Source organism: Petaurus breviceps, unplaced genomic scaffold (assembly GCF_028583685.1).
Source record: "Petaurus breviceps papuanus isolate PSGF00001 unplaced genomic scaffold, PetGlider_PUasm1.0 400, whole genome shotgun sequence".
NCBI lineage: Eukaryota > Metazoa > Chordata > Mammalia > Diprotodontia > Petauridae > Petaurus > Petaurus breviceps.
This window is the reverse complement of record NW_027186316.1, coordinates 3,653,955-3,671,694: the sequence shown is the minus strand read 5'-3', so window position 1 is coordinate 3,671,694 and position 17,740 is coordinate 3,653,955. Positions and strand designations below refer to the sequence as shown.

The 17,740-nt window shown below is 52.3% G+C and overlaps 1 protein-coding gene across 3 annotated transcripts in view; it reads right to left on the bottom strand.

Annotated features, from left to right (window-relative positions):
• Positions 1-2,857: 2,857 nt before the first annotated feature.
• The window catches only part of STARD8 (StAR related lipid transfer domain containing 8), a 59,339-nt gene continuing 44,456 nt past the window's right edge, over positions 2,858-17,740 (bottom strand). The window contains exons 2-14 of one of the 3 annotated variants that reach the window (XM_069100413.1): positions 15,716-15,787; positions 14,890-14,971; positions 14,677-14,740; positions 12,720-13,927; positions 10,943-11,116; positions 10,495-10,654; positions 9,668-9,866; positions 8,907-9,117; positions 7,736-7,850; positions 6,776-6,982; positions 5,548-5,765; positions 5,287-5,463; positions 2,858-5,003 (exon numbers count right to left, since the gene is read on the bottom strand). In XM_069100413.1, the coding sequence (XP_068956514.1) occupies positions 4,889-5,003; positions 5,287-5,463; positions 5,548-5,765; positions 6,776-6,982; positions 7,736-7,850; positions 8,907-9,117; positions 9,668-9,866; positions 10,495-10,654; positions 10,943-11,116; positions 12,720-13,927; positions 14,677-14,733 (2,841 nt within the window). In that variant the 5' untranslated portion in view covers positions 14,734-14,740; positions 14,890-14,971; positions 15,716-15,787 and the 3' untranslated portion in view covers positions 2,858-4,888. Of the gene's footprint in view, positions 5,004-5,286; positions 5,464-5,547; positions 5,766-5,922; positions 6,983-7,735; positions 7,851-8,906; positions 9,118-9,667; positions 9,867-10,494; positions 10,655-10,942; positions 11,117-12,719; positions 13,928-14,676; positions 14,741-14,889; positions 14,972-15,715; positions 15,788-17,740 lie in introns of those variants that run through there. The other 2 variants (XM_069100415.1, XM_069100414.1) reach the window with 2 other exon arrangements.

Below are 17,740 nucleotides of genomic sequence, written 5' to 3'. Positions count from 1 at the left end.
AAGTCGTGAAGGGCCTTCAAAGTCAGAGGATTTTATATTCTATTCTGGAGGTAATAGGGAGCCACTGGAGTTTGAATTGGGAGGGTAACATGGTCAGTACAGTGCTTTTAGGGAGATCCATTTGGCAGCTGAGTGGAGGATATACTGAAATGGGGAGTCTTGAGGCAGAGAGGCCAACCAGAAGCCTACTTCTACAGGCCAGGTATGAGGCTGAACCAGGGGTGGCAGTCACATGAATGGAAAGAGGACATGGAAGGAGGTCAAGGAAGATACAAGACTAGAACAGATTGTTCCTGCAGTGTAAGAGCCAGAAGCCAAATTGTGAGCCCGAGTCACTGAGAGGATGGTGGCGACCTTGATGGTAATAGTTCAGAAGAGGAAAAGATAATGTGTTCTGCTTTGGATATGTTCAGTTTAAAGCAATTGGTTGGAGTTGGCCAAAGGCATTTGGTTGGAGATGTGAGACTGGAGGGTCGTCAGCCTGAATGAAGAGATGAGAGCTATGTGTTAGATATGACAATTGAATTGAATCCACAGGACCCGATAAGATCATCAGGCAGGTTAGAATACCTGACTTCCTTCCAGAATTAGCTCAAGGTCCATTTCCTGAAGGAGGCCTTTCCTAGCTCCCTCCAGTTGCTAGGGCCTCCCCCTTAAAGCTGCTTTTTACCTACTCTGAAGCATTGTGTGCATATTCCCCATTAGACTACAAGCTCCTTGAGGACAAGGACTGATGCTTGCCTTTCTTTGTATCCCCAGTGCTTAGCACAGTGTCTAGCACACAGTAGGTGCTAAAAAATGCTTAGCAACACTGGGGAAATTAACTAGATGGCTTCTGGGAGCCTTTGTATTTTTTTTTCAATTACTGAGGCCCTTTGGTTTTTTCACACAGTCCCAATATGATCTTCCATCCTGCTGGGACAGTGAGAAGTCCGAGGATAGGAACATCGAGAGCAAGAGTAAAGGTCCATGGAGACTGGGGAGGGCTGAGAAAGGCTAGCTGGGGTCTGGCCCAGGTAGTTCTGAAGGATACAACTGGGGTCAAGAGGGTGAATCTATTTAGAGAGTGGGGAGCTGGGGTGACGAGGTCAGCTTAGTCCTAGGACAATGTCCTGGGAGTCACCACAGACCTCTGATTGGTGATACCTGTAGACCATCTCCCGAATGGAACAAGCTGAAGCTGGGGGTCAGCCCAGAACCTGACGGGACCTGTTCATTTCACATCTCCCCTTCAATAACCACCTTTAGTCTGGTGTCATCCATTTAATCATTTCTGGCATCTTCAATTAAAATAACTTCAATTTCAAAAACAGTGATTTAAATAATAATGCTTGCCCTGGCACCTGGTATGGTACCAATACCATTTACTGGTACCAGGAATTGAACAGGTGTAATGGGAATGGGAATGTGAAGATCTTCCCTGCCCCTTAATAGACCTAGGGGGGAGTTTGAAGACCTTCCCTGCTTTGAAAGTAAATTCTGCCCCTTGATAGGCTGAATGTAGTCACATGGAGCCTGTGATGGAGGGAATTTGCTGAAGGTGCAGCACAGCCCACAGGAAGCTTCCCTGCTGTGAACATAAACTCTGCCCCCTGATAGGCCGAATGTAGTCATATGGAGCCTGTGATGGAGGGAATTTGCTGAAGGTGCAGCACAGCCCACAGGAAGCTTCCCTGCTGTGAACATAAACTCTGCCCCCTGATAGGCTGAATGTGGTCACATGGAACCTGTGGTGGGAGGAGTTTGCTGAAGGGAAGCAGAGTCTGCAGGAAGCTTCCCTGCTGTGAGGATAAACTCTGCCCCCTGATAGGCCGAATGTGGTCACATGGAGCCTGTGGTGGGAGGAGTCTGCTGAAGGGAAGCAGAACCCACAGGAAGCTGGGAGTCAGAGCTACCAAGAAGGTAGGAAAGAGAGGTGCTCAGGCAAGGGGATAGAGAGGTTTGTGAGTAAATATTGATCTTGTATTGGTTTGTGGGAAGGCTGAAGGATGCTGTGGCTCTCAGCATTATTATGGCTTCTCAATGTCTTTGGTACTATGATGGAATCAGCTTATTAGTTTTGGGATTCGGTTTTGTGGTGTCTAAATGCTTCAGTTCTGTCCCCTATATGGAGACTCTGGTATATTTTGCAATCAAATGTCATGCGAATAGTCATGGTCTTTATCATGATCGTGGGCACTATAAATGTTGCATTGGCGCTACAACTAGTAAGGCCAATGGTCAATGGTGGGAAGGGTGTTCACAGGCCATAGAACAGTGAGAGAAAGAAGCATCTCAATTGCCCGGAGATTATGGCGGGGTGGGGACCCTGTGACCTTGAAGCCCCATGTGGCCCTCTAAGTCCTCAAGGGAGGCCCTTTGACTGAATCCAAACTTCCCAGAACAAATCCCCTTAACAAAAGGATTTGTTTTGTCAAACTTGGACTCAGTCAAAAGGTCGAACCCAAGGACCTAGAAGGCCACATGTGACCTGGAGGCTGAATATTCCCCACCCTGAGTTAGGAGATACTGAAAGAGAACTATAGAGTAGGCTGGCTTCCTGTAACAGAGAAGTCCAGTCCTTAGCTCCACCACTGGGATTCCATTCAAATGCTCATCCATTTCCCCAAGTCACACTCACATGTATGTAGGCCACTGGCCTCAAGCTGTCTCTTCTCCCCCAGAAGGGAGGAAGGGTAGTCTTCACAGTCACAGACATACAAGCCAGCCCAGTCCAACACTTATCAAACAAATATTTGGTCTGAAACATTCGATGCTGTCCAGCACCCACATGCCTAAGCTGCCCCAGACATTCATTCTGACTCTCCCTCATCCCCTTCACCAACAGGAGGAAGACCACACACAAATGATGCTCATGAATACTTTATTTGCTGGGTGAATGGTCTTTACACTCCAAATACTTGCCTATCCTAAGCACCTCATGCCATTGCCCCCCCGCCAAGACCACAAATACATATCGTGATATATATACACAATATATATGTGTATATATGTATAGAGATATGCATATACATATGTATATATTAATATATATCCCGACTGTACAGTATTTATAGGTACAAAAGAGACAGGCTTAAAAACTGTAATTAATTAGATTAACAGCTATGGCCCCTCCCCCCCTCCCCCCCCCCCCCCATCCTACTACAAAAAAGGCAGCAAAACCCAAGTTATGGGATTTGAAATGCCAAAGATAGATCAAAATAAAGGCAACAGAGAGCACTGGCCTGAGACTTGGGAGACCTGAGTTCGAGCCCCAGCTCTGGCCCTAACTAGCTATTTGTGACCTTGGGCGAGGCCGCCCCCTCCCCCCATCTGGCCGATCCCCAAGGTCCTTCCTATCACTAACGCATGTGATGGCGATGCAGTCCCAGCTGATTAGCACAGTGTCTTGCATACAGTAAATGCTCAAACATTGCTGGCTAAGCTGGTTTGTCAGATTACCTGTGTGATCATACTACGGCTGGGGGCTCTGGGAATGCCAGCCTGCTACAATCAGCTGAAATGGGGGCCAGGGGCAGGGTGGAAGCTGGGGCTAGGGCTGAGGCACAGGGGATTTTGTGTCTCCTCTGCTTTTGCTATGGCATGTAAAGCTGGCTGGTATATTCTAGCTAGCCACTGGGGCAGCAAGTGGAATGAGCTGCTGCCAGGTGATACCATCTGGGGCTGGGTGAGCAGCCAGGGCACCATTGTTCACCTGGTGGCAGTTAATTTAGATTGGTACTTAGGAGAAAATCAATAGCCTCATGGCCAGGTGACTGGGATTGGATCTGTGAAGTCACTGGCAGAGGCAGACAGTCCCTCCAGTTGAGGAAAGTCCCTCCAGGGCAGATTGCCACCTGTCTCAGTGAGAGGTCAAGTGACTTGCCCAGGGTCACAAAGTTAGGATAGAACAGATGCAGGACTGGAATCTAGGCCTTCCTGGATCCAAGGCCTGACTCCCTATCTGCTTCTCAATTTGAGCTTGTTATCAAGAAAAACCCTGCTAATAAGTTAGGGAAGTCGATGGGCAGCCTCAGAGGAAAGCGGGCTCCACAGGCCTAGGGGAGAGGGGTGCCCTCCTAGAGGGGTTGGAAAACCATTTGTCAGGGATGTCAGCCAAACAATGGACAAAATGCCCTCTGCCATCCTCTCTGATAGCCTGGTTCTACTCTAGGAGGAAACATCCCATCCAGGCCCCAGTGGTGAGGAGGCAGCCCTGTGGGGAGAAAGCTCCAGGCAACAGGGTAAGGCAGTGGAGGGAGGGAGAAGGGCACAGGGAGGTGCCCCCTCAGCCCTTCCCAGAATGAGGTTGGTGTGTTGCCTGCCAGAGGGCAACCCTGGGACTCTTAAGCTAGTCTGAGCTGGTTCAACACTGATTCAGATAAAGTCAAAAATACCCAGTTTGGCCCAGCCTAGGCAGACCTCCCTCCTTCCTCCCTGTGATCTGTTATCTCTCTCCCTCAATTTCTCTCTCTCTTTCACTCTTTCTCACTCTCTCACTCTTTCTCTCTCACTCCCTCCCCCCCTCTCTCTCCCCTTTCCTCCCTCCCTCTCTCTCTGTCTCTCTCTCTCTCTCTGTCTCTGTCTCTGTCTCTCTCTAGGTGGGCCTCTCCACTAGGTGCTTGGCATTTTCTAGCTGGTAAATAGGCTGAATCCCGGTACCCTGCAGTTGTCGTGGTTGTTCCAGCCTATCTCTTCTCTACACCTCAAGATGAGGCAGTCGGGGGGGGGAATGGGAGTGGAAGGGGGGCAAAGGAAAAGGGGGGGGGGGCAAGTCACCCAGACCGCCCTGGGTGGCAAGGCCCTTGGTAGGCCCAAGTCAGGGCCCACGTCTGTTTGCCCTCTTCAGCTAGCTACGTTGGGAAGACCCAAACGAGAGCATGGCTGGGCCCCGACCGGCCCCACCTGTTCACAGCTTCGTCTCGGGGATGGGCCGCATGGTGGCGAAGGAGTCTCGGATCCTTGCCACCTCCATGGCACACAGGTGCCCAAACACCTTGTTATACCAGTCAGGAGAATGGCCCCTGGGGAAGTAAAAGCAGCAGGTCTGAGCAGGCAGAATATTCCAGCTTCTCCCCAGGATGCTCCATTTGGGCTGAAGGGGAAGCCTTGACTCCAGCAAGGAACCAGGGACACACAGAAGACAGAGCAAGCTGGACCAGAGGCAAGGTTCTGGAATGGGGGAGAGGAAGGGAGGGGGGCTGGGGGAGCTCAGGGAGGGGGGCTGAGGGAGCCATGGGAGGGGGGCTGGAGGAGCCTGGCTGGGGCCAGGGAATCTGGGGGAGCAACCAAAGATGGGACTCTTACCGGAGGTCAGCCCTGCAAATGTGGATTAGCCGGGAGTGCCCTGGACCATAGGGTTCTATGAGGTACTGAGAAGTGAGCAGCATGGCTCGGACCCCAGACTCTGGAATTGGCTCCTCAGGCTCCAAAGACTGAGAAACGAGCAGGCAGCCCCCCCGGGGCAGGTCCGAGCGCCAAATCCTGAGGGAGCCAGGCACAATAAGCCAAAGGCAGCCAGCTGGCAGAGGCCCCTCACCCCACCCCTGCCACAGGCTGGGAGCTCACCGCAGAACCACAAAGTCTCGGGAGGGCTGGGGGGCCATGCTGTCTGTGACGTAGTGGTAGACATCCGCACCAGGGCCCAGGGACTCCAGCACATGAGCCCGCAGCAGGTCCTCATCCCACATGGCCCTTTCACGTAACACCCGATGCAGGACTGCGACAGGCGGTGCTGCCACCTCCGTCGTCACTTTCCACAGGCGCAGCGGGTGGCCATCCCGGACCTACAGGGATGCTGGGAGGAGTCCCAGTGCTCTCCCACCGCCCACTTACCTTGGGCCTGAGGAGATGCTTCCCTCCTCCCCTGCTCAGGGACTGACTGAGGCTTGTCCTGCCCACAGGGGTCATAACCCCAAGATCCCCCAGGGCCTCTCTCTCCGGTCAATTCAAACCTGATCTTTCTGCCCATTCTCTTCCAGCTCCCCTTCCTACTTCCCCCCAACCTCCAACCCATACTCAGGATACTCCACATTCTAACTTAGATGACCTAGGGTCCTTCTCCTTCCCAGACCTCAGTTTCTTCCCCTGTAGCACAAGTGGGCAGGTGGTTGTATGCTAAGATCTTGTATATCTGCAACAGGGGGTAAGGGAATAGATGGGTTGTTTGTTCTCTGATTCCCACTGACTGATTTCCAGAGTAGCCCTACTGTGTATTTCTTGGAGACTAATGGAGAAAGAACAGAAATTGGGAGTAAGGAAGACCTGAGTTTGAATCCTGCCTTGGACTAGCTGTGTGACCCCTCTCAGCCTCAGTTTCCCTATCTGCACAATAGGGATAATAACATTCACAGGGTTGTAAGGACCAAGTGAGATAACACATGATATATAATTTGCAAACCTTAAAGCAATGGAGAGAGGTTTATTGTTGCTGTTATCATTGACAAGGTAGATAAGAGAGCCAGCCTTGAAGCCAGGAGGGCCTGGGTTCAAGTCCCATCCTTGACACACAGTTTAAAGGGCCTCAGCTTCCAGAGAAGATACTGGCCTGCAGGGGTAGATGGAGTTTCTCCATTTGGGAGTTCTCCACGTCAATGAAATTGAAATGGCAGCCCCATTTTCTATCCCTGTTGTCATTATTCTTGTGTCCCTGGGGTGTAGGTTCACTGATGGGGCTGGCCCTGAGCTGATCTGACTGCTAGGGAATGGGCCCTGGCCTGGCCCCAAAGCTGGTGGGCTGGCCTAGCCAGGGAAGTCCTTCCCGCCCTACCCCTGCTGGCACCGTGGCTCTACTGACCTTCTTACTGGCCAGCTCTGTGTGCTGTGGCCCAGGCATGTTCAGCCAGCCCTTGAATCGTTCCGCAGCCTCCTGCAGCAAGCTCTGGACACTGTCCTCTAGGTAGTCCCCAGGCTTGTCACGGAGCTCAGCGAGGGCCAGGGGAGGGGAGCTGGGCTTGGTTACCACATAGGAGGTACACAGCTGCAGCACCATGTCCTGAGGCACCTGGGGAAAGCCCAGTTTTGTGGGGAAAGGAAAAAAGGAAGGGGTTCTCATGGGGAACTGAGAAAGGCCACCAGGGTGGGAGCCAGAGTAGTCAAGGAAAAGTCCTCCATCCTGAGAGCAGGAAGCATTCACAGCACCTTCTTTCAGGGGAGGGTCTTCTCCCTTTGGAGAACTGGCTGTTCACATCCTATGTCCATTTATCTGTTGAGGAATGGCTCTATTCTAATATATTTACACCAATTCCCTATACATTACAGATGTCAAATCTTTATCAAATTTGCTGCAAACTTTTCCCCAGTTCATTGTTTCCTTCCTAATTCTAAGTGCACTGATTTTGTTTGTGCAAAACTTTTTCAATTTCATGTTGTCAAAATTGTCCATTTTATCTCCTATAATCAAGCTTTTCTAACCCTTGTTTGGTGAGGAGCTCTCCTCCTGAGGGTCCCATCTCTAGGACAGGCACCAAGAAGGCTTTGGAAAGAAGGATGGAGAGTGAGGATACTCAGGGAAGAGGCTGGGTAGGGATCCATGAAGACAGCTCATGGGGTGGGAAGGAAGAGTGGGAGGGCATTGGTGCTCTCCCCTTCCTCCAAATGTGGCAATAGTTCCAGTTTTCTAGCACTGATATCTATGCTTTCCTTAAATCAGCACTGTGAGATGCCCATTTTGTAGATGAGAAAACAGAGGCTCCAAGAGGTAAAGATCTCCTTATCTGGGATCACACAATTCTAGTACCTGGGTTGAGTCTCTCACCTGAAAGAGCTTTTTGCAGTCAGTAATCATGTGGGACAGGCCCTGGGTAGCAGCCATGTTCTCACTCAGGTCTCTTGGGGCTGGCTTGCCTGACTGGCCACGTCTGGGAATGACTCTGGAGAAGGGAACAGAAGAGAAAATGGCTGAGGTTCCTGGCCCAACACTGCCCTGCCCCCCCCCCCCAGTTCTTAATGGTCTTGGACTCAACTCTGTTCCCAAAACAATTCTAAAACCCCAACTTGGGGAAAGGTTCGGATCAACATTGGGAAAGGGAGTTTTCCCAGTCAGAGATAAACAAAGGAAAGAATAAATAGAGAGATAAACAAATGAGCAAACAAGGAAACAAACAATAGTTCCCAGCTCTCCCCACCTATCTTATCCTCACTTTATAGATGAGGCTGAAGCTCAGAGAAGGCCTTGACCAAGATCTCCCAGTAAGGACATGTCAGACCATCTGCTCTGGGGGACTTGCAGGGCCTCACCCCCTCCCCAAATCTGCTCAGAGATATCTGGGCATTGTGTAGGTGTAGGTAGCTAGGCTGGCCCCTTGTGGTGAGCCGGAGAACTACAGCTGATTCCTAGATTCTAGGTCAGGCTCAAGGTCCCTTAGAATCTAGACACAAGACTAAGTACCTGCCCTCCCCACCCACTCCTCCCTCCCTCAAATACCCAATCTCTCTCCCTTCTCCTGCATTCTTCCCGCTTTGCACATGCCATTTAATCATCCACTCTGGCAAACTTGCCATCTGCCCTACCCCAGCTCTCCCCTGCTTCTCACCTGGGCCAGCAGAGACCAGGGGCCTCCCCTTCTTCCCTGGTGGACCGAACCCACTTAGCTCTGGCATACTGGGAGCTGAGTTGAGCTGAGTTGGGCTGAGCTGGGCTGTTCTAGGCCGAACTGGACTGCCTTGGTGACCAAGGCAGTGCATGGGAGCCACCAGAGAGCCCCAGGCCTTGATTCACCTCATCACCCTGATGCCCTTCAGCCCTGGGGAGATGCCACATGCACCCCCAGCCTGGTGGCTTTACCCAGACTCAGCTCCACGGACTATATGTCAGGACCCAGCCTTGGCACGTTGGCCCCTGCCCCACCATCCCCTCCCAACACTGTCCTCCTGCCCCACTGGATGCACTCATTCATTATCTGGTCAGTGCAGCCCTAACTCCCAACCTGGGAGAAGTGCTATCCTTTGAGACGTTGAGGTGGAAGATGGAGGGTGCCAGGCAGACAGCCAGGTTGCCAGCGGTCATCTGGTTTTCTTGGGCAGCAGCAATGTCACTCAGGAAGTAGAGCAAGGTCTGGAGCACCTCCCGGTTCTCATCAGGCAGCAGGACCACAGCCGCCTGAGCAGCCAACAGCTGCTGCTCCTTTGGGACAACTGCTGGGATGGGCAAGAGGGGCCAAGTGACCCTCCCCAGAGCCACTGGCCTGGCCCCCAGACCCTACCCTTCCCTTCCCTCCCAGCCCCAGTCCCAGCCTTTGCTTGCAAACCCCACCCATCCCCACTTTTCACTCAATGGCTAGACAGAACTAGACAGAACAATATCCAACTTGCCCATTTTACATAAGAGGAAACTGAGGCCCAGGAAGGCATTTTTTGACTCCAAATACAGCTCTCTTTCTACTATCCCATACTCTATACTCTTCATTTTTTGGATAAGGAAACGTAGGCCCAAAGTTACAAGAGCTGATCTGAGCTTTGGGTTGCTCCTCTGTAATGCCCTGTCTGGAAGGCCATCAAATAGGATCTGATTTCCTCTCCCCTAGAGTCATGCTTCTTTTCTTCTGAGCTTAAGTTTGCCCATCTGTAAAATGGAACTAACCATATTTGTATGACCTATCTGTCAGGGCAGTATTATTCTCCCCATTTTGCAGGTGAGAACATGGCCAAGTCCTCGGGCCCAGCAATAAGTCAAGACAGGCTCACTCACACTGGTAAAGGCGTAAAAAGGTGGTGGTCAGCTTGCTGGTGAAGATGGGCTCTGGGAGGTCCCTGAAGTACTGCTTCAGCAAGTCTGCCACATCATAAGCCGACTGGCCTTCGTAGACGACATGCTCTGGGGACGCCTCATTCATCTGCCTCAGGGTCTGGATCCGGGACTTCACCCCAGACTTGCGGAAAATGCCCACCTAGCCCAGCCAGAGGAGAGGAGACAAGGGGTGAGAAGTCCCTCTCTGAGCCTCAGGAGGGCTTCTCCAACAACCCAGGCTGCCCTTTCAGGCTGACAGGGGCCATCCCATCCTGCGGGCTCCGACTGGGGATCCAGCCACATCATGGGAAGAAGAAAAGCATCTGGGCATGATAAAAACAGGCAACACATGAGTGAAGGAGAAACATGTGACGTCAGTAGGGGCCCAGCAGAGATGGACAGGTCAAAGTCCAGAAAGCTCAGACCTGGGGCATGCTGGCACAGGGAGTGAAGGGGAGCAGAAAAAGTGAGGACTTAACAGAGGCTATGGAAGGAGTCAAACTACAAACAGGAGCCCAGAAGAGGAGTGGGGTATGGGAGAAAATGGATCCTGAGACTAGGCAGTGAGGAGTGGGAAGAACTATGGGCATTCCAAGTCATGGCCATCCCAAGCCATGGGCATCCCAAGCTATGGGCAGGCCCAAAAGAATGAGGGGCTGAGGCTGTGCTGGGTTGGACCTCCAGGGTCAACAGCAGCCCCTTCCTTTGCACTTGGGTAACTGGTTCTCATGCAGTCCCAGGCACACCCCACTCCCACCCCCAAGGTGGGTCCAGGGCCAAGGTCTCACCTGGTCGAGGCACTGGCTACGGAGGTAACGCATGGCCTGCTGGATGCTCTGAGGCAGAGGCTGGCCTGTCCTCTGCATGTGGATCAGGAGGGGCACTCCAAAGACGCTTTTGCCCTGGTAGCTGGGAGTTTTGCTCCTTTTCATGAACTTAGGGACTGACCTGTCAGGGGAGAGAGGCCACACTCAGAGGTCAGGCAAAGCTGAGGCCTGGTATCTGCAGGAACTACCTGCCTGTAACTGAGGGAGAAGCCCGGTATCCTGTGGCTAAAACCACTTCAGTCATGCACGGGCACACATGTTTTCCCTGTTTTGCCCACAGAAAAGACAAGTACGTGTGTCTTGGTCCCACTTTCCTCCCTGGGAGCACATCTTCCTGAGATGCCTCCCCTGGTGCCCTGTACCCAGTATTCTGGGGTCGCCCCACCAGGGGTTCCTCCCTGAGGCTCACCAGGCCCAAGTCTGCTTGTGGGGTACAGAGTATTTCTCCATTAAGGCTGTGAGCCGTAGAAGGGAACCCTTGTGGAGGAGGTTGAGCTGAGCCACAGACTGGCGGTTGAGCTCGAGGGAAGCCGAGTTGAGGCTAGGCCGGTGGGAGTTCTGGAAGCTGTGCCAGCGGAGTTTCCTGGCAGAGAGAGAGAAAATTGGGGCTGAGGGGGTGAGGTGGGAGCTGCCCGCCTGGATTCCTCTACAATGGCGCCCATCCCACGTGTACCATGCTTATCTTAGGCTATGAGCAGGGGCTCAGGGCCTCAAGGCAGTGGCTGTTGTTTTTGCCTTTCTTGGGCTCCCCAGTGCCTCAAACATGGAACCTGCTTAAATAACTAACACCTGACTGTCCCTTTCAGGCATGTGATGGTCCTTTCTAATCCAGGATATTAGCTCTGATGGAGGTCACTGAAGAACTGGCTGGAGAAGGTGGTTTGTCATCCCTGAGGTCAAAGGTCAATGATTCATCTATACTGCTCAAATTAGATCCTAGATGTTGAGCTGGAAACCTCAGGGGCTTCATTTTACAGAAAAGTAAACTGAGGCCCAGGGAGGGGAAGTAAGCTACCCAAGGCCTCACAGGTGATAAGTGGTAAAGCTGGGATTTGAACCCAGGTCCTTGGACACCAAATTCAGTGCTCTTTCCCTATACTGCTGCCTCCCATCTACAGTGTGGAAATTTGGCTAAGTCCCTACTTTCCAACAAAGTAAAAGTGCTACAGATTTACCACCTGCTTTCCCCTTCCAATTCCCAAGTCCAGATTCCCAGGGTTTAGCAAAGTTAGGCTCAAAAGTCTTCTCCAGCTCCCATCCCAACTTCCCTTGGCCAATGTCATTAAAAGTTCAATGAGCCTGCAGAGGCATTTCAGGCTGAGGCCACTAGAGGGCATCAGAACCATTCAATTGGTACCAGCCTAGGACGCCTGGGGTGTGTGAAAAAGGCTAGATACACTGGGATGTCCCGATTGACTCCCCCTACCACAAACCTTCAACAAAGCACCAGAAGATGAGCCCACAGAGACAGAGACAGCAGAGTCTGCATGGGACAGGGAACCTCGCTATGGACGAGAGGTAGAGGAGGGAAGGGGGAAGTCAAAAGAGGGTCGGAGGTGATAGCCTACCCCTCTAGGGCCCCAATGTTCCAAGCCAACTAGCTACCTGTGGAACCAATCACTTCTTTCTCTAAGTCTCAGTTCTCATACCCATAAAAGGAGAAGAGTGGGCAGTATTATCCCTTCTTCTTCTGATATGATATCCCCTATTCTGAGGTCCCTCACACCTCTGACAGACCCTGTTCTAAGGGCCCTCAAAGCTCTGACAGACCCTGTTCTAAGGCCCCTCCCATCTCTGACACTCCCTGTTCTAAGGGCCCTCCCAGATTTGACACTCCCTTTTCTAAGAACCCTCCCAGCTCTGACTCTCACTGTTCTTAGGCCCCTCCCATCTCTGACACTCCCTGTTCTAAGGGCCCTCCCAGCTTTGACACTCACTGTTCCAAGACCCCTCCCAGCTCTGACATCCCCTGTTCTAAGGCCCCTCCCAGCTCTGACACTCCCTGCTCTAAGGTCCCTCCCAGCTCAGACATTCCCTCTTCTAAGGGCCCTCCCACCTCTGACCTTCCCAGTTCTAAGGCCCCTCCCAACCCTGACATTCCTTGTTCTATGGGCCCTCCCAGCTCTGATACTCTGGGTTCTGATACCTTGTGACTCCCAGTTCCCATGCTTCCTCAGGTAACCCACCTGCAAGGCCTAGTGAGTGAGGCTCCCACACCAGAGTCCCGGCGTTCTCGTATTTCAGTTTCCTCAGTTTCATTGAGGGAGTTTCCTGTACTGTCAAAGTCACTGGCAGAAGTGCCCATGTCAGACATGGAATGCTCCTCTTCCAGGTGCAGGCCAAAAGGGAAGGCCTGCTCCCCAACCGAATCTGTGTCCTCTTCCTCCTCCTCTTCCTCTTCCTCTTCATCATCATCCTCCTCTTCCTGTCTAGGCTGCCCCATGTCTGGGCACACGGCCTGCGACCAGAGCTCCACATGTTTCTGTAGGCCCCACATGTCCTGTAGGATGTCGTCAAGCTGGGCACAGGTAGCCTCAGGCTCAGAGTCCCTCGTCTCTTCCCCATTGCTCACCAGCTCGGGCATGTTGTCATAGATGCTGAGGCGGCTGTCCATTGAGCTGCACGAGCCCCGCCGTTTCTCCGAGCCCCAGCTCCCTGGCTTCTGCCAGTCTGCTAGGCAGTGCCCCTCCTTGGGGCACAGACTCTCAATGGACAATGACCGGGGGAAGGTGCCTGGTTTGTGGTCACCTGGCACGTGCACCAAGCAGGCCTGCCAGCGTCCCTGATGCTGTTGCCGCCATTTTGACTCTTGTGTGGGCCTGGAGCCCTGAGGTCTAGCCCCCTCAGCCTCTGTGTCTGGATCCTGGCTCTTAGAGGAATAGAAGCCGGCTGAGAGGAAGCTTCGGCAGCTGTGGAAAGAGAAAGCCTTCCCAAGCTTCTCAGGGGCAGCAGCCTTGGTGGGAGTACTTGGTTCTCCCAAGGCTGGCCTGGCCTCGGGGCTTCCCGGCTTCTCCCTCCTTCGCAGGGAGTCAAGGTGCCGGAGAAAGCTTCGGGTACGGCGTTTCCTGGGCTTATCTGGGGGAAGACCAAGGAAGGAGCTGGTGCCAGTGGCCCAAGTGGGCGGTTCAAGCTGGGCCACGGCCTGCTCTGGCGGCTCAGGTGGGGGAGACACCACAATAGTCACTGTGTCCCGAGCCATGTTCCCAGCCTGGCTGGTCTGGGATGTGACACTGATGTTGGTGAGTATGCTCTCATGGCTGGAAGCTGCCCACAGGCCTGCTCCAGGGGAGACCGCCAGGTCTGGGGAACCCAGGCGGGACCACCGCCGACTATCCCGTTGGAAGGTCCAGTTGTTGCTGATGGCACACAAGTCTTCCTCCTCTGGGTCTTCATTCTGCATAAGACTCCCATGAGTCAGAGGAGGCCCAGTCCTATGGGCCTCGGAGGTCAAACCCTACCCCTCTCCCAGGGAGTTTGGGGCCAAGACCCCATGCCCTTTTCACACCCCCACAAAGCTCTAGAAGAAGAGACAGGCTGAAATGGGGCTGGCTCACAGAGCTTCAGCCAGCCAGGGGCAGAGGATGTCAGGAGGTGGCTCAATCGTCCAGCCTGAGGACAAGGCCACTTCTGGCATCCCCAAAGTCTAACTTGGGAAATCACTTGTTTAGGAGGCAAGACCCCAGAGTAAAGGATTCACTCTCTTGGGTTTTAATGGGGAAAGCAGCAGAAGTCAGGAGGCCTGGGTGCTTCAGGTCTGACGCATAGTGCCTGGCACCCAGCAGGCATTCAATGAATGTTGCTGATTGACTGACTGCCACCAACTGGCAGCATAACCTTGGACAAGTCCTTTCCCCTGTAGGGGTCAGTCTCCTCTGGAAAATGAGCTGAGATGGCTCAACTCAAGGATCTGCTCCCGAGGGCCAACCATGAGTGAGCTGCCCTGGCCCACTGAGGCTCACCAGTCTCTTCCCTTGAGATCCTCCCAGGCCCTGCCCCACTCAAAGAGGCTGCCCAGCTATCCAGAGAAGGGAGCTGCTTCCCATCCCTACCTGGGCCCCGCCACCCAACCAGAATTCCCAAACAGCACATTTGCTAGGCACTCCCCATCTTCCCGTGAGCCCTGTATCAAGGGCCCCGCCTCACCGGTTTGCGCTGACTGCGGACCTCCAGTTTCATCGAGGCGCAGGCGTTCAGGGTCATCAGTCTCCTACAAAGGAAGAGTGAGAGGGACGAGCACTCACCCACCCAGTCCCTCTCTGATGTCAACCCCACTTCATTGGCACTGACACCCTTAGCACCTCTCAGCTCAGGTGTTTTCCCCATGAGAACTGGGGCCTTTTTTCTGGCTGTCCTTACCGGCAGAGGGCACGAAGGGAATCCTGGTCCAGAAAGCCATGGTCCTTCTTCACAGAGGTGATGTCCAGGGGAAAAAGGGAATCTGGGGAAAGAGAAGCCACAGTGAGAAACACAGAATGCAGACCCTGCAAGATCCTGGGTGGGGGGATCCCAGAATGTAGACCATGTCGGAGCCTGGGGGAAGGGGATCCCAGAACATAGACTGTCAGAGTCTGGGGAGGAGGGAATCCCAGAATGTAGACTGTGTCAGAGCCTGGGGAGGGGGAAGATTCCAGAATATGGACTGCCTGAATTGAGAGACCTCGACGTGGTTAGTGAACCCTTCAGACAAACAGTGCTTGGTGTCCTTAAGGAATTTCAGGGTGGGAATGTGAAACTGGGCCATGCTGCCTATCAGCTCTCTCCCTTGCCCCTTGGAGGCTCTGTGGAAAGGGAATCCTTTTGTATCCTGGGCTTCTCCTTGGCCCCAGAAGCACAGCTAAGAAGAGATCAGGCCTTGGTCCCAGATGTCGCCACACCTGGAGCATGGGAGCTTACTGGCCTGGGCCCTTGGCCTGTCCAAGTTCCAGAGTGAGCCAATGGGGCCCCAGGCCTCCACCCCTTCGCACAGGGGATGGCAGAGAGCCCCATGTCACCTTCCACAGTCACAGTTACACATGAGATGGGACTTCTCGGCCCACTTTCTAATGTGGTCCAAGCTGGCATCCATTCCCTAGGCACTGGCCCCTCAGCTTTCTCTCTATGCTCTGGGCCCTCAAACTCAAGAAGAGGAAAATCAGGGCCAGAGGGAAGGTGGTCTCCAGTGAGCCCCCAAAGGTATCCTTACCTTCATAGAGCTGGGCATACTGGGGAAAACCCGCTGCACGCAGCCAGTCACAAGCCTTCTTAGCCTCAATTTCTGAAAGAAAAAAAAGAAATCCAGTGTTGGGGGGTGAGGTGAGGGGTGATCAAGTCTCTGCCCCTTCAGCAGGTGAGCTGAGAGGGCAAATTCTAGCACACAGAAAGAGACAGGAACAAGATTCAAACCCTGACTCTGTCACTAAATGCCCATGTGATCTTGGGCCTGGGCCTCCGAAAAGGGCCCTCTCCTCTGTAGAATGAATGCTTCTGACTCTAGAGCTATGACCCTAGGGGCAACCTTACCTCCTTTGGCCTCAGTTTTCTCCATCTAGTCTAATCTTCTCATTTTACAGATTGAGGAAACTGAGGCCCAGAGAAAGGAAATTATTTGCTAAAAGTCATACAGGTAGCAATAGAATTGGAACCTAGGACCTCAGACTCCAATGTTCTTTCCCTTATGCCACACGCTTCCCTGTAGAGAGGGAGACAGCAAAAAAGACATAGAGAGTAGGTCACCCACAGGTCTGACCTCTTTAAAAACAAAATTACCCAACTGGCAAATAATTTAAAAAAGCAAAACAGAAATGGGAAATACTCTTAGGCATTATATTTCTCCTGGTTTCTCCTATTTTAGGACAACATCTACGATGCTAACCAATAAAGTAAAGGATAGAGAGGATTTGGGGGGGGGGGCAGGAAAGCTAGACCCCTAATGATCATTTGGACCATGTGAGACTATATCTGAGCTTTGGTTGAGGCCCAAAGCATCCTGGACCTAACTTCCAAGGTCACTAGGAATCGAGGACAGCTGAGAACGATAGTCTGGGACCTTAGATAAAACTTTCATTACCACTCCCTTTGCTCAGGAACTATCAATGGCTCCCTATTTCCTAGGGAATCAAGTTTCAGCTGTTTTCCAAGTCTTTCAAAGCCTTCTCTAATTGGGTCCAACTTTATCTTCCATGACTCCTTCCCCACCTCACCACACAGTCTTTCTCTGTCTCTGTGTCTCTCCCCCTCTGCCCCAGTCAGGTTGATCTCCTTACTGTCTACCACATATATATCATGATTATGGCTTTGGCTTTGGTCTGAGGATACTGTCCTATCCCTGTTCCCACCCCACCCCCTCAAATTTTCCCCATCCTTCAAGGACTTGCTCAAACCCTATCTTAACCTTACGTGGCCTTTCCTGCCCACCCCAGCCCATGGTGAGCTCTTCTTTTTCCAGCATTTAGTTTAGACAGTAGAAGTTAGCCTTTGATTACATATACAACCTCTATTGTTATATGTATGTATCTCTGGTCTCCTTAGCAGGGCTAAGCCCCTAGCTGTGGAACCCTGAGCCAGAAGATCACTTCTCCCTTGCTGGCCACACATTCCGCCTTGGGGATGGAGGCCCTATCCACCCCAAAACATTTCCTTTCCTCTCCTCCCCACCCTTAGAACCTAGCCTTGCTATGCTGGCCCCACCACTGCCAAGGTCAAGGCCCTTCTGGTGGGTCAGGCGTGGCCTCCCAGAGAGAAGGGATCACTTTTTCCAAGACCGGAAGAACGTTCCCTTCCATACCCTCCCTCCAAAGGAAATCCAGGACAGGATCTTGGCAGCCAGGCCTAACAGACAAGACAAGACAGTATTTCTGAGAAGTTGGGCAGTGGCCATGGAGGGAGGAATTGTTGGGGGAGGGAGGGGGAGGAGATAACAAGGTCAGGAAATAGACCGGAAAAGAGTAACAGAGACATTGAGGCAGAGGTCACAGACAAAGATGTGATCTCTAGGATGGAAGGAGGATGCTTGGACAGGCCCAGGGGAGGTTTTGTGGTTTGTCTGGGTTTTGTTTTTTTAAAATAATTCTTCTCTCCCCAGGCTTAGCACCATACATGGAACATTATAAGTATTTAATAAAATGATTTTTTCCTTCCTTTCTTCCCTTCTTTCTTTCTATATTTTTAATAAAATTCTTTTCTTTCTATGTATTTAATGAAATTCTTTCATTCTTCCTTTCTTCCCTTC